An 11,615-nucleotide genomic window follows, 5' to 3' on the forward strand; every position below is an offset into this window, starting at 1 on the left:
GGTGCACGACTCTCTCTCCCTCACTCTCACGCGGCCACCACCGCAGCAGCAGCCGCACACACAATAAGAAAAAGCAGAAGAGGGGAGGTGGTGTGGGAGGCCGCGGGGCTGCCGTCACTCTCGTCAGGCGTCCTCGTGGCACTTGTTTGAGCGGCGGTGACTGTTGCTGGTGTTGGTGTTTCTGTTACGTTCGCATTCGGCGGTTGTGATTCCTGTGGGCCTGCGTCTGTTTTTTTCGAATCATCCGTATCATTTTTCTCCGAACTGTTGTCCTGCCCCTCAGAGGAATCACCGGCTTCCGATTGGTCACTCCCAGTCCCGCTCTGAACTGTACTCTTCGGTAAAGCGGCTTCTTGGCGTTTGCTTGCATTTCTTTTTTCTTCGCAAAAAGAGAAGATGCTGCTGTTGAGCCTGCAGTATGTACCGTTTGCTCCGTAATAATATTCATTCACCGATTCGTTGTTGAAATCCCACGCGTAGCCACCGCCGGCACCGCACCACAGCACGCAGAGGGCACACACCAGCAGCACACGGCCAGCCATCATCATCGCCATCACTCCTGTCACTTGCGTGTAGCTTTAAGCACAGACTAACAACACGTCAACGCAGAGCGGAAGCAAAAGGAGAGACACGGTCGCTACACCACGCACAGCCACCGCACAGTCACAAATGGCAGCAGCCCAGCAGCGGCAGCGCACACACACCATGAGACAGTTGAAACCAGTGAAGGGCAAAAACACACAACGCCCCGCAGCAAGTAAGCAGAAAAATACACACAAAACGATTAGAAACAAAACACAGGTAAAAGAACAGCAATGAAGTAAAACATAAAAAAAACACAAAACAAAGGGCTGCACAGTATGGCCCCAGCGCGCACGCACCCATCCTCAAACGTGATTCCACGCAAAATGTTGTGTGCGTGCCATGCACATGAGTGTGTCTGGGATGCGTTCAACGTGATGGATGCGGGGAGCGGCAAGGAGCACACGGCAGGGCAGCGAATGCAAATAAAAACAGTAAAACACAATCATCATTTTTTTCGTGTTTATTACTTAGGAAAACAATAGACGCGCACAAGTCCCCGCGGCTGAGTGCTGGCACGCACAGCCCACACACAATTCTCAGCCCAGAGTGGCGTACGCAAGCGCAGCCAGAGCGAGCAGCAGCGGGGCATGCAGACGGGTGTCATGGAAGCAGGCGTCATTTCCCACACTGCTCTCCAGCGCCTTCGTTGTGGGCGCGGAAAAAAGTGGAGCCAGCATGCCTGCCGCCGTAGAATTTCCCTCGCTGGTGGCCGTGCCAGTGGTGTTGGTATTGTCGTCGTGCGTCACCGCGGCAGCAGACGGCGGGGTGCCGTTGGGATTCCCCTCCGCTGCGGAGTTTTCACCCGGACCGCTGGCAGCAGCCTGGACGCCTGGGGATGGGGATGTTGGCTCAGCGTCACCCCCTGCTGGTGTGCTCCGCGTGGCATCTGATGCGGCTGCCGTTCCTGGCTCTGGCGAACCGTCGCCCGTAACGCCTTGGTTTCCTGCCGCCGGCAACTGTGACTGCTGCGCTGCGCCGATTGTGGTTCTGTTGTCACACCGGAGGTCGCTGGTTCACCGGGTTCCGCTGAATTCGGCAAATTTATCTGCCCTGTTGGTGCTGGTGGTAGTGGTAGTGGTGACGGAGGTGCTCCTCCCTGCTGGTTTAATTTTTCTGCTTTACCTTCATCTTCCTTCGAACGACCCGAGCCACTTCCCCCCGAACCGTGGGCCAGCCTCCCAGCAGAACAATCGTCACTCGGTTCACCACTTCCTTCCCCTCCCAGCAGAATCACCGCCACTCGGTTGAGCACTCGCCTCCTCTCCCGACTCGGCATTCCCCCCTGTGACAGAACCTCCCGTTGCATTTTGTGGAGACTTTTCCCCAGTTGCTGTCACACACACGGACGAGCAGCAGCACAGGGCGAGCACCAACAGGGCGCACAGCAGACGGTACGTCGTCATCATCGTGAGTGTGGTCGTTCAGTGGTGTGGAGCTGATCTGCACAGTGAGGGACATGGAGAGCAACAGGGAAAAAGAGGGGTGCGGCAGACACACACAAGGAGAGGGGCAGCAGCCAGGCACGCACCGTACGCCGCACACCACGCACGACACACACTCCATTCCACGGCAGCAGGCACACACACACACACAGCCCTGCCGCAACAACAACACACAGATGGAAGAGGGAGAAGCAAACAGGAGCGGCACACAAGGCTCCACCGCATGCAAATACGGCAAGAGCGGTCCGTCGTGTCTGCACCCCTCACGGAGGGTATGCACACACACATACAAGAGGGTGCAGCACACAGCAGCACGAAAGCAAAGTAACAATTAAAAAAGAAAATCCCCGTACACCACGCGGATTGTTGGTCCACGGGAAGCGCAGCCAATATTCATCACAAAAACAGTTCAGTCGCCTTTGGCCTTCCTTCATATTCAGCGCACACCACTTCATGCAAGCGCGGCCACCACCGCAGCTGCAGCCGCACACGCAAAAATGAGCGCAGGGAATGGAATAAAGCAGGCAACCATTTATTTGTGTTTCTTTTTGGAGGGTGGGAGATGTCTGCATATGTCTGTGAGCTTCTTCAGAGGGTAAACCCTTATGCCTGGGTCGTGTGTGGGGGTTTCTGCAGGGTGCCCAATTGTTTTTCTTCTTGTGGGTTTTTCTTGTGTTGGTGCAGCCAATAATTCGGTTTGTGTTGTTCCTGCTCTTCGGTAGTAAAGTGCTGCAATAGGTGTTTCCTCCATTCGTCGCTGTGACACATGATTCCTCACCCTTTATTGTGGTGGAAATAAAAACCATGTGAGTGGACTCCCACGCACCAGAGCGCACCTTCGCTCCTATTTATTGCTGCACAGAAGGGCATGCATGTTTGGTGGTGCCTCGGCCATATATTTTGTGGGTGTACATTCCCCTGCAGGCTGAGGGCGGGGCGACGCTCTGCCGCGGTGCACTTCCCTCGCATGCCGCCCACCGTGATTCGTCATGCATCACTCTCGCATACATTCCGTGGTGCCACACCGTCGATATTATTGCAGCCGCTGTGATTCCGCGTATTTCACGCATTTCATTGTGCCACAATACATCCGCTCGTGTGGCCGCCGCATCCAAACAGCGGTGCCCAACACCGTGAGCGGCAGTCCACATCCTTGCATGTCCCAACGCAGTGGTGCTTGACCGTCAGCCAGGCGCCAGACAACAAGAGAGTATTGTGCTGGCAGTACAACACACGGAGCTGCAGTGAATGACTCGGGCGGCGACGCATCTATTTGTCGCAAAGCAGTGAAAAGGAGTCGGGCAATATAATGCCGGCTGCATTCACGACACCATACCCACAGCCAAAGCATGCGACATGATGTGCGTTTCACTGGCGCTGTGAAATGCCTGCAGACGACGTCACTAGTGGAGGCATGCCACCCATGATCAGCGGGCAGACAATAATCGGCATGGGAGGCCACAAAAGGCAGCAACGACGCCAGCAGCAGGAGCAGCTCTCTCTCTCTCTGTTGCCTCCGAGAAGTAAATATTCCACCAGCCACAGCTCACTGTGCCATCGTGACACTCCATGCACGTCGTGGCCGCGTCAACACATCCTGCTCCCTGCAGCGCCTCAAAAGATGCCTCACTCCGTCCACTAAGTGCATCGATGTGGGCCGTGCCTCGGCTGTTCGTGAGGACCACAACGATGTGAGGGTTGCCGAGTCGCAGCATGTTTGTTGTGACGTTGTTGCATGGCACCTGCACACACACACGCAGCGCCTGCATCCCTCCCTGTTGTTTTCGCCCTCCGCCGGAGTGGCCACACACACGGGCAGCAGCAAATTCATTTCACCCTCGACAATCCAAAATCAACACCGACATCCCTCGCCACGCAAAGATCTCAGTTGCCAGCACGGGCTTTTACCGCTCTGCCATCGACGCTGAAACACGGCACAGTGCACGCACTCATTTTCCTCGTGCTCAGTCAGCCGTTTGCTTCACACATTCTCCGACGGGATGGCGCCCATAAAGGCACGCCACAAAAGCCACCGTGATCGCACAAGCTCTTGCGACGAGCGTCGGTGTGTGCATGGATCCGCTGCTCACACGTGCTGGCAGGCAGCCTGCAGCCGGTGCCCTCGTGCCAGTTCATCGGCTCCATCACGGAAAAGAGAAAACGGCCTATTCCCGATGCACTTATTCCCACCAGCAGCACCAACACGCTGGTCGCCAGCCGTCATTCCTCAGCACATCCAGAAATGCTGAAGAGTGACGTGGAGCTGTCAGCCAGCAATGCCACAATCCCCGCACACATGTCGGCTCCACCAGAGAAGACACACAAACTACACACAAAACCCCTCACATGTTTTCCAACCATCATTCCAACACACCGCGACACGCCAAACAGAAGTATTCGTCACTCCATGCACCTCCCCACACAATCAAATAGTCCACGCACCACGCACGGCAGCAGCTCCCACCCGTCTAAACAAGTGCTCTTCGGAGCAGTGTTACCCACGTCCTGCAGTGGGAAGTAAACAAACGAGACAGGCTGCCAAACCCCAAAGGAGTGCCACGACTGGCCGCAAGTCAACGGAGCGCTGCCACTCAAAACAATTCAGTCCTCATGCCCTCAGCCTCCCACCTTCTCCCACAAAAGCCCCAAGAGCTGCAAACCAAACGCGCAACGCCCCTTCCCCAGCAGCAGCAGCCAACGGAGTGCAAGCCCCGCTGCACACACCACGACGATTCCACTCGTAGTGCCGACGGTCCGCTGCGCCAGCTCAGCGCCACACTCCACCGCCCCGCCGTCCCACGGAGACATCTTGCCTCCAACAAAATAAAACACCAGCGGATATTCGCCTGGGCCGCTCGCCGGACCCTCAACGTGTCTAAAGAAACCAAGCAAAACAGAAGAAGGGGCGAACGGAGGGGCAGCGGGTTCGCAATCCACTCAGTGCTTGCTCCAACCACATATATTACATTTATATACATATTCGGACTGCCACTCTCGTGACATGCTGCGCGTTGTTGGGGTTAGAAACACTATGACATACGAGGCGGCAGACTTCGTAGTCCTGCAGCCACAAGACACCGCCGCGTGGTGGGAAATCAAAAGGGGTTGGCTGTGAAGGTAAAATCAATAATAAATAAATAATTTTGTCCTACCGCCATCGGCACCCTGATTGCGTCCATCGCGGTCGTCCAATCCACCACAAGACAGTGAAAAAATACCGCACAGAAATGTCTTCGTTTTATCAGGATGCATATTAATTTAGGCAGCCAGCCCTCGTCGCAAGCATCCTGGTCACAAGCACCTATTCTTCGGCTCGTCCACACACTTCATTTACCGCCCATCACACAACACACACAATAGGAGAGGCGAAGGATCATTACACAAAGCCAAGGCAAATAAATAAACAATAATGAGAAATCGCAGCCCACACGGGGCCCTCGCACACGCACACAAACGCCCTCACGGCATTCCTCAGAAGAAGTCAAGCAGACTGGTACTCGTAAACCATCAAAAAGAAAAAAGGTGCGCGATGCCTCGACATCGGCAGCCAGCACAGGAGAGGCAGAGTGTATAGAGCATGTCCCTGGCATAAAGTGTACAGACAAACAGAAAGTATATATAGAGCGAGGCATATCAATTGGCATGGATTGTTTCTCTCTTGCATCCACTGCTGAGTGCGGGCCACGCAGGAAGCAACAGCAGTCGCATCGCCGTGCAACGGAACCCATGCCGCCGCTCAGCAGAGTGGTGTCACGGCGGCGGCAGCGGCAAGCAGAAGAAGCAGCGGACAGGGACAAGCTGCTGCAGCAGCGTCATTGCCGTGGATCGGAGGCGGGGCGTCCGTCAGGTCCCTCTCCCAATCCCCGCGCCCCACCGCCGCATCATCATCGCTCCGCGGAGGGTCCACGGCGCCCTGCGCGGCATCAGGGCCCTTGGGTCCCGTGGTTGTGGCACCGCCACCGGCCCCGTCGCTGGCGGCCTCATCTCCTGCTGGTTGTCCCACAACAGACGCCACACCATCGGCGGCAACATCGTCGTTGCACGGAAGACCGCTCTTCTTCAAAGCCTCCTGCAGCGCACCCGCGGTGTCGCTGGGCGAGATCACCCCGTCGCCTGTCGGAGCATCTGGGGCGACTGCCTCTCCTCGGGCGACGGATTCTTCTGGGGTGCAGCCGAGTCGACATCCTTCGGTGGGGTGCCGCGGCCGGGATCAATGCTCTCCGCAACGGGGACGGATGCCCCCTCGCAATCCTTGTCCAGTAATTGCCGGTGGGACCGTCCTGCTCCACACCCTCTCCTCGCCGTCCCACAAGGCCACCGGAAGGAAAGTGCCGGCGGTGGCGGATATCGTGCACACCTGCGCGTGGTCACGGCAAGCAACGCTTCCCTCATCATGCGGTCGAGTGGCCCACGCAATCGTCGCCCCGTCCGTGCATGGGACCCAACGGACGCCGCCCTTTTCGACCACTCTAAGACGCACCTGCATGACAAGGCACCCCAATGCCGCATGCATGGCAGCACTCATATACGTCTCCTCCGGGTCCCTCGCATCTGTCGTGTTCGTGGGAAGCGTGTCCGGACACCACGAAGAGGGTCTATCCCCGGGCATCGCAAACAAACATTCTCCCCGCCAAATAACACCGTCAGCATCCCTCACATCCAGTGCGGGATCAATGATGGGGCAGCTGTCCATCGGGCGCTTTGCTGACATTTTATGCACACTCCCAAACACCAGCCACTGGAATACAGATCCGACGCGCAGCATTCGACGGGAACGTCCAATTCGCACAGCATGCGAAGATATTCACTCATGTTCAGTGCGGAGCAATTCCTCTGCTGCTGCAGCGCACGGCACGACTACTGCACCAACGCATCGGCTCCGCCATCTCCCGCTTCACCCTCATGCAGCCCAGGACAGCCAATGCGGCCAGCGTCAGCTCCGTGCAGTCGCCGGCACCCCAATCGCTGCCATCCACTCATCCCTCGCGTGGCACCGCGACCGGTGCGACTCCAGCGTCCTCCCGTCCCCATCGCCATCCTGCTGCTCCACGCCATCAACGTCATCGCAGTCGTGGTGCTCCCTCGCTGCCATCGCGGCAGTCGTCGAGTGCACCACCACCAACAGCGCCCCGCCACGCACACAGGCAGCATTCCTCACCATGCCGCGGCCTGCCATGTGCGGGCAGGCAAACCCGACAGCATGGGCCATCAGGTGCGCGGCGAGGCGGGTGGCGAGGCGTCCGTGAAACAAAGCGGCCGGACAATGTTCATGGCGCCAGCGACGGGACGGCCATCCTCCAGCGTGGCGCACCGCAGTGCCCACACACCACCCGGCGCAGCAGCCACGTACAGCACTGTGTCAGAATTGGCAGCACCAGCGGAACAATGCTCAGCAGGCACAGTGAACCGACCGCAAACACTGCCAGTGGCGAGTGACGGCACAACCAACGAACCCTCCAGTGGCTGCACGAGCAGACGATCCGCATGCAGTTTGACAGCAGCAGGGACAACCTCCTCGGCAACAGCGTTCCCGTGCGCAGACGACACAACACCATTCCCGCAGCCAAACGCGCCGTCCAATGCATTCGCTGTGCAACACCAGGAGAAGCCGCAGTGCCTCCTGCTGCCACACGGGTCCGTTGTTGGCGCCTTGGTGCGGACAGGCACCCATCGGTCCCTCCAAACGACGCTGCACACCTGCAACGCATCCTGCGCTCCGAGAGGCACGTCTCCCACCACACCCGGGGACGCCCACACGCCGTCGGCACGCACCGCATCGTCAGGGAAACAGGGATACGTCAGGATGACAGCAGGACACCCGCCGGCAATTCACATCGCAGGCATCATCACAAGCAGCAGCACTGCAGGCCGCGGGGCGACGTGGATCAACCGACGCATGGCGCATGTGGAAGAAAAAACGTAATGGCCTGACGAGGATGCAAGAGGCTGACACCTCTACAAAAAGAAAGAAACGGTATGAGAACACGCAGAGGAGATTTAAACGCCCGCAGTCAATGCAAGCCACTGATAAAAGGGTGGAATGAGTGCACTCAACCACAACACGAGCAGAGACTCAAAGAAGAAAACAAGAAGAAAACAAAAAAAAAAAGAAAAAGAAAAAAACAAGAAGCCGAAGCGTGGGACGACCGAAGCACACACACTCTCATTGCTCCCGTAAAGCAAAACACACACACAGGGAGAGAAAGAGGTCGCCCACTCAATGCAATGAAAAGTAAAAAGTAAAAAATGTTACGGTGCTCCACCATGCAGCCAGGCAGGACGGCAGCGGTGCGTGTGGCTCAAAAGAGAGAACCAACGGGCCTGCATGGGTGTGCATTCATAAATACGTGAACACATTATGTGTGTGCTTATTAGGCTGAGGTAGGGGCGAGAGTCCATGCAAGGGGACACACACAGAGAGAGAAGGACGAGTGTGTGTGCGGGCGGTGCACGGCTCTCTCTCCCTCACTCTCACGCGGCCACCACCGCAGCAGCAGCCGCACACGCAACAAGAAAAAGCAGAAGAGGGGAGGTGGTGTGGGAGGCCGCGGTGCTGCCGTCACTCTCGTCAGGCGTCCTCGTGGCACTTGTTTGAGCGGCGGTGACTGTTGCTGGTGTTGGTGTTTCTGTTACGTTCGCATTCGGCGGTTGTGACTCCTGTGGGCCTTCGTCTGTTTCTTCCGATTCATCCGAACCATTTTTCTCCGAACTGTTGTCCCGCCCCCCAGAAGAACCATCGGCAGTCGGTGTTGCTGTTGTTGGTGTTGGTGTTCCTCCCGCCGGCAACGGTGACTGCGGCGGTGGTTGTAGTTCTGTCGTCGTGCCGGGGGCTTCTGGTCCACCCGGTGCCGCTGGCTTCGGCAAATCTTCCGATACCGTTGATGGTTGTGTTGCTGATGGTGATTGTTGTGTTGGCGTTGTTTCTCCCCCTACAGAATTTTTTAATTCTTTTGTACCGGAGTCTCCTCCCGGTCCACGAAAATCATTTCCCTCCGAACCGCGACCCTGCCCCCCAGAGGAACCATCGGCATTTGATTGGTCACTCCCAGTCCCGCTCTGAGCGTTACTCTTATGTGAGGCGGCTTCTTCGCCTTTACTTGGATCTCCTTTTTTGTTGCAAAAAGAGAAGTTGCTGTTGAGCCTGCAGTACGTGCCGTTTGCTCCGTAATAATATTTATTCAACGTATCATTAAAATCCCACGCGTAGCCACCGCAGGCACCGCACCACAGCACGCAGAGGGCACACACCAGCAGCACACGGCCAGCCATCATCATCGCCATCACTCCTGTCACTTGCGTGTAGCTTTAAGCACAAACTAACAACACGTCAACGCAGAGCGGAGGCAAAAGGAGAGACACGCCGCTACACCACGCACAGCCACCGCACAGTCACAAATGGCAGCAGCCCAGCAGCGGCAGCGCACACACACCATGAGACAGTTGAAACCAGTGAAGGGCAAAAACACACAACGCCCCGCAGCAAGTAAGCAGAAAAAAACACAAAACGATTAGAAACAAAACACAGGTAAAAGAACAGCAATGAAGTAAAACATAAAAAAACACAAAACAAAGGGCTGCACAGTATGGCTCCAGCGCGCACGCACCCATCCTCAAACGTGATTCCACGCAAACAGTTGTGTGCGTGCCATGCACATGAGTGTGTCTGGGATGCGTTCAACGTGATGGATGCGGGGAGCGGCAAGGAGCACACGGCAGGGCAGCGAATGCAAATAAAAACAGTAAAACACAATCATCATTTTTTTCGTATTTATTACTTAGGAAAACAATAGACGCGCACAAGTCCCCGCGGCTGAGTGCTGGCACGCACAGCCCACACAGAATTCTCAGCCCAGAGCGGCGTACGCAAGCGCAGCCAGAGCGAGCAGCAGCGGGGCATGCAGACGGGTGTCATGGAAGCAGGCGTCATTTCCGACGCCGCTCTCCAGCGCCTTCGTTCTGGGCGCAGAGGAAAGTGGAGCCAGCATGCCTGCCGCCGTAGAATTTCTCTCGCTGGTGGCCGTGTCGGTGGTGTTGGTATTGTTGTCGTGCGTCACCGCGGCAGCAGACGGCGGGGTGCCGTTGGGAGTCCCCTCCGCTGCGGAGTTTTCGCCCGGACCGCTGGCAGCAGCCTGGCCGCCTGGGGATGGGGATGTTGGCTCAGCGTCACCCCATGCTGGTGTGCTCCGCGTGGCACCTGATGCGGCTGCCGTTCCTGGCTCTGGCGAACCGTCGCCCGTAACGCCTTGGTTTCCTGCCGCCGGCAACTGTGACTGCTGCTGCTGCGCCGATTGTGTTTCTGTTGTCACACCGGAGGTCGCTGGTTCACCGGGTTCCGCTGACCTCGGCAAATTTATCGGCCCTGTTGGTGCTAGTGGCAGTGGTGACGGAGGCGCTCCTCCCTGCTGGTTTAATTCCTCTGCTTTACCTTCATCTTCCTTCGAACGACCCGAGCCACTTCCCTCCGAGCCGTGGGCCAGCCTCCCAGCAGAACCATCGTCACTCGGTTCACCGCTTCCTTCCCCTCCCAGACCAGCAATTGATTGAGCACTCGCCTCCTCTCCCGACTCGGCATTCCCCCCTGCGACAGAGCCTCCCGCTGCATTTTGTGGAGGCGTCACCTCAGTTGTTTTACTGCAAAAAAACGTCGGGAAAGGCTTTACAGTATTTACCGTTTGCTCCATAATAATATGCGTGTAACTCATCGTTAAAAAACAGCGCGTAGCCACCGCTGACACCGCACCAAAGCACGCGGAGGGCACGCACCAGCAGCACACGGCCAGTCATCGTCATCATCATCACGGCTGCACACACACACACTGGTGCTAAGCCTAATGAGTAAAGGCAAACATGTGTATATTTAAACACACGGCTATAGACGTCTGCGCAACCAAATGTTTTTGCACACGGTCACGCATGTAAAATGAGCAATCCAAATAAACTCATACAATGAAGCAAAGAGAGAAACAGAAGGGAAACGCATGTATGTGTACATGTGCTGTTGTTGTTGTTTTTACGGTGGTTGCCTCCGCAAAAAAGTGCATAAACAAAAATAATTAGGAGCCGCCGTGTTAAATTGGAGGACCCATGAAAATAAAATAAAAAGTAAGAAGAAAAGGGCAAGTGTCGCCGCAAAACATGATGCTCAAAGGAAAGAGACACGCCACATCTAGCAGTGCAAAAAGAAAAAAAAGGGGGGAGGGGGGACATTGACGGGTAAACACACACATAAAGAGAGAAAAAAGCATCGGCTACTCGGAGAAAAAAAGAGGAGAGGAAATCCCCCTTCTCAACTATAAATTCTCTGCCGCATCAACCGTGCTTGCCGACGCGGCTGTGAGCTGCGAAAGGGACAGAAGACTATCGTCAAAGCGCAGCTGTACAACGCAATCTGCCTCCCTCTCATCAACCTCATTCTCTTCCGCATTGTCATTGGCGTCATTAGGGCAAAGAATAAGCGGTGAGAAGCCTATAAAATTTCCAATTTGCGTTGTGGCCAGGCCGCTCCTATCACTTGTGCTGTGTGTGTTGCGTGGACGGCTGAGACTCGCCCCTTGGCTTGATGTCGCCACCTCCTCCGAGCCACTCTTT

At 56.3% G+C, this 11,615-nt stretch overlaps 4 protein-coding genes and 2 pseudogenes across 4 annotated transcripts, besides 6 other annotated features; all 6 read right to left on the reverse strand.

Annotated features, from left to right (window-relative positions):
* Nucleotides 1–906: a sequence feature (haploid, Esmeraldo-like haplotype).
* Nucleotides 27–554, reverse strand: Tc00.1047053509973.10 (mucin-associated surface protein (MASP), putative; the record flags this gene model as incomplete). The annotated part of the gene is made up of 1 exon (XM_801696.1): nucleotides 27–554. The coding sequence occupies one exon, from the start codon at nucleotides 552–554 to the stop codon at nucleotides 27–29; it is 528 nt and encodes a 175-aa protein (XP_806789.1).
* Nucleotides 907–8,760: a sequence feature (areas not merged during assembly with more than two copies in the genome that could not be assigned to a particular haplotype).
* On the reverse strand, nucleotides 1,122–1,991 carry Tc00.1047053509973.25 (annotated as a pseudogene).
* Nucleotides 3,061–3,378, reverse strand: Tc00.1047053509973.40 (uncharacterized protein; the record flags this gene model as incomplete). The annotated part of the gene is made up of 1 exon (XM_801697.1): nucleotides 3,061–3,378. One exon carries the CDS (start codon nucleotides 3,376–3,378, stop codon nucleotides 3,061–3,063), a length of 318 nt encoding a protein of 105 aa, XP_806790.1.
* Nucleotides 5,047–5,330: a mobile genetic element.
* Tc00.1047053509973.55 lies at nucleotides 6,740–7,699 on the reverse strand (annotated as a pseudogene).
* Nucleotides 8,103–8,150: a sequence feature (A-rich).
* Tc00.1047053509973.70 (mucin-associated surface protein (MASP), putative) lies at nucleotides 8,499–9,308 on the reverse strand (the record flags this gene model as incomplete). The annotated part of the gene is made up of 1 exon (XM_801698.1): nucleotides 8,499–9,308. One exon carries the CDS (start codon nucleotides 9,306–9,308, stop codon nucleotides 8,499–8,501), a length of 810 nt encoding a protein of 269 aa, XP_806791.1.
* Nucleotides 8,761–8,920: a sequence feature (haploid, non-Esmeraldo-like haplotype).
* Nucleotides 8,921–11,615: a sequence feature (areas merged during assembly that could not be assigned to a particular haplotype. This can correspond to areas where the two haplotypes were merged or to regions with more than two copies in the genome that were merged during assembly.).
* Nucleotides 9,872–10,729, reverse strand: Tc00.1047053509973.80 (uncharacterized protein; the record flags this gene model as incomplete). The annotated part of the gene is made up of 1 exon (XM_801699.1): nucleotides 9,872–10,729. The coding sequence occupies one exon, from the start codon at nucleotides 10,727–10,729 to the stop codon at nucleotides 9,872–9,874; it is 858 nt and encodes a 285-aa protein (XP_806792.1).

Source organism: Trypanosoma cruzi, genomic scaffold (genome assembly GCF_000209065.1).
Source record: "Trypanosoma cruzi strain CL Brener 1047053516561 genomic scaffold, whole genome shotgun sequence".
Taxonomy (NCBI): Eukaryota; Euglenozoa; class Kinetoplastea; order Trypanosomatida; family Trypanosomatidae; genus Trypanosoma; species Trypanosoma cruzi.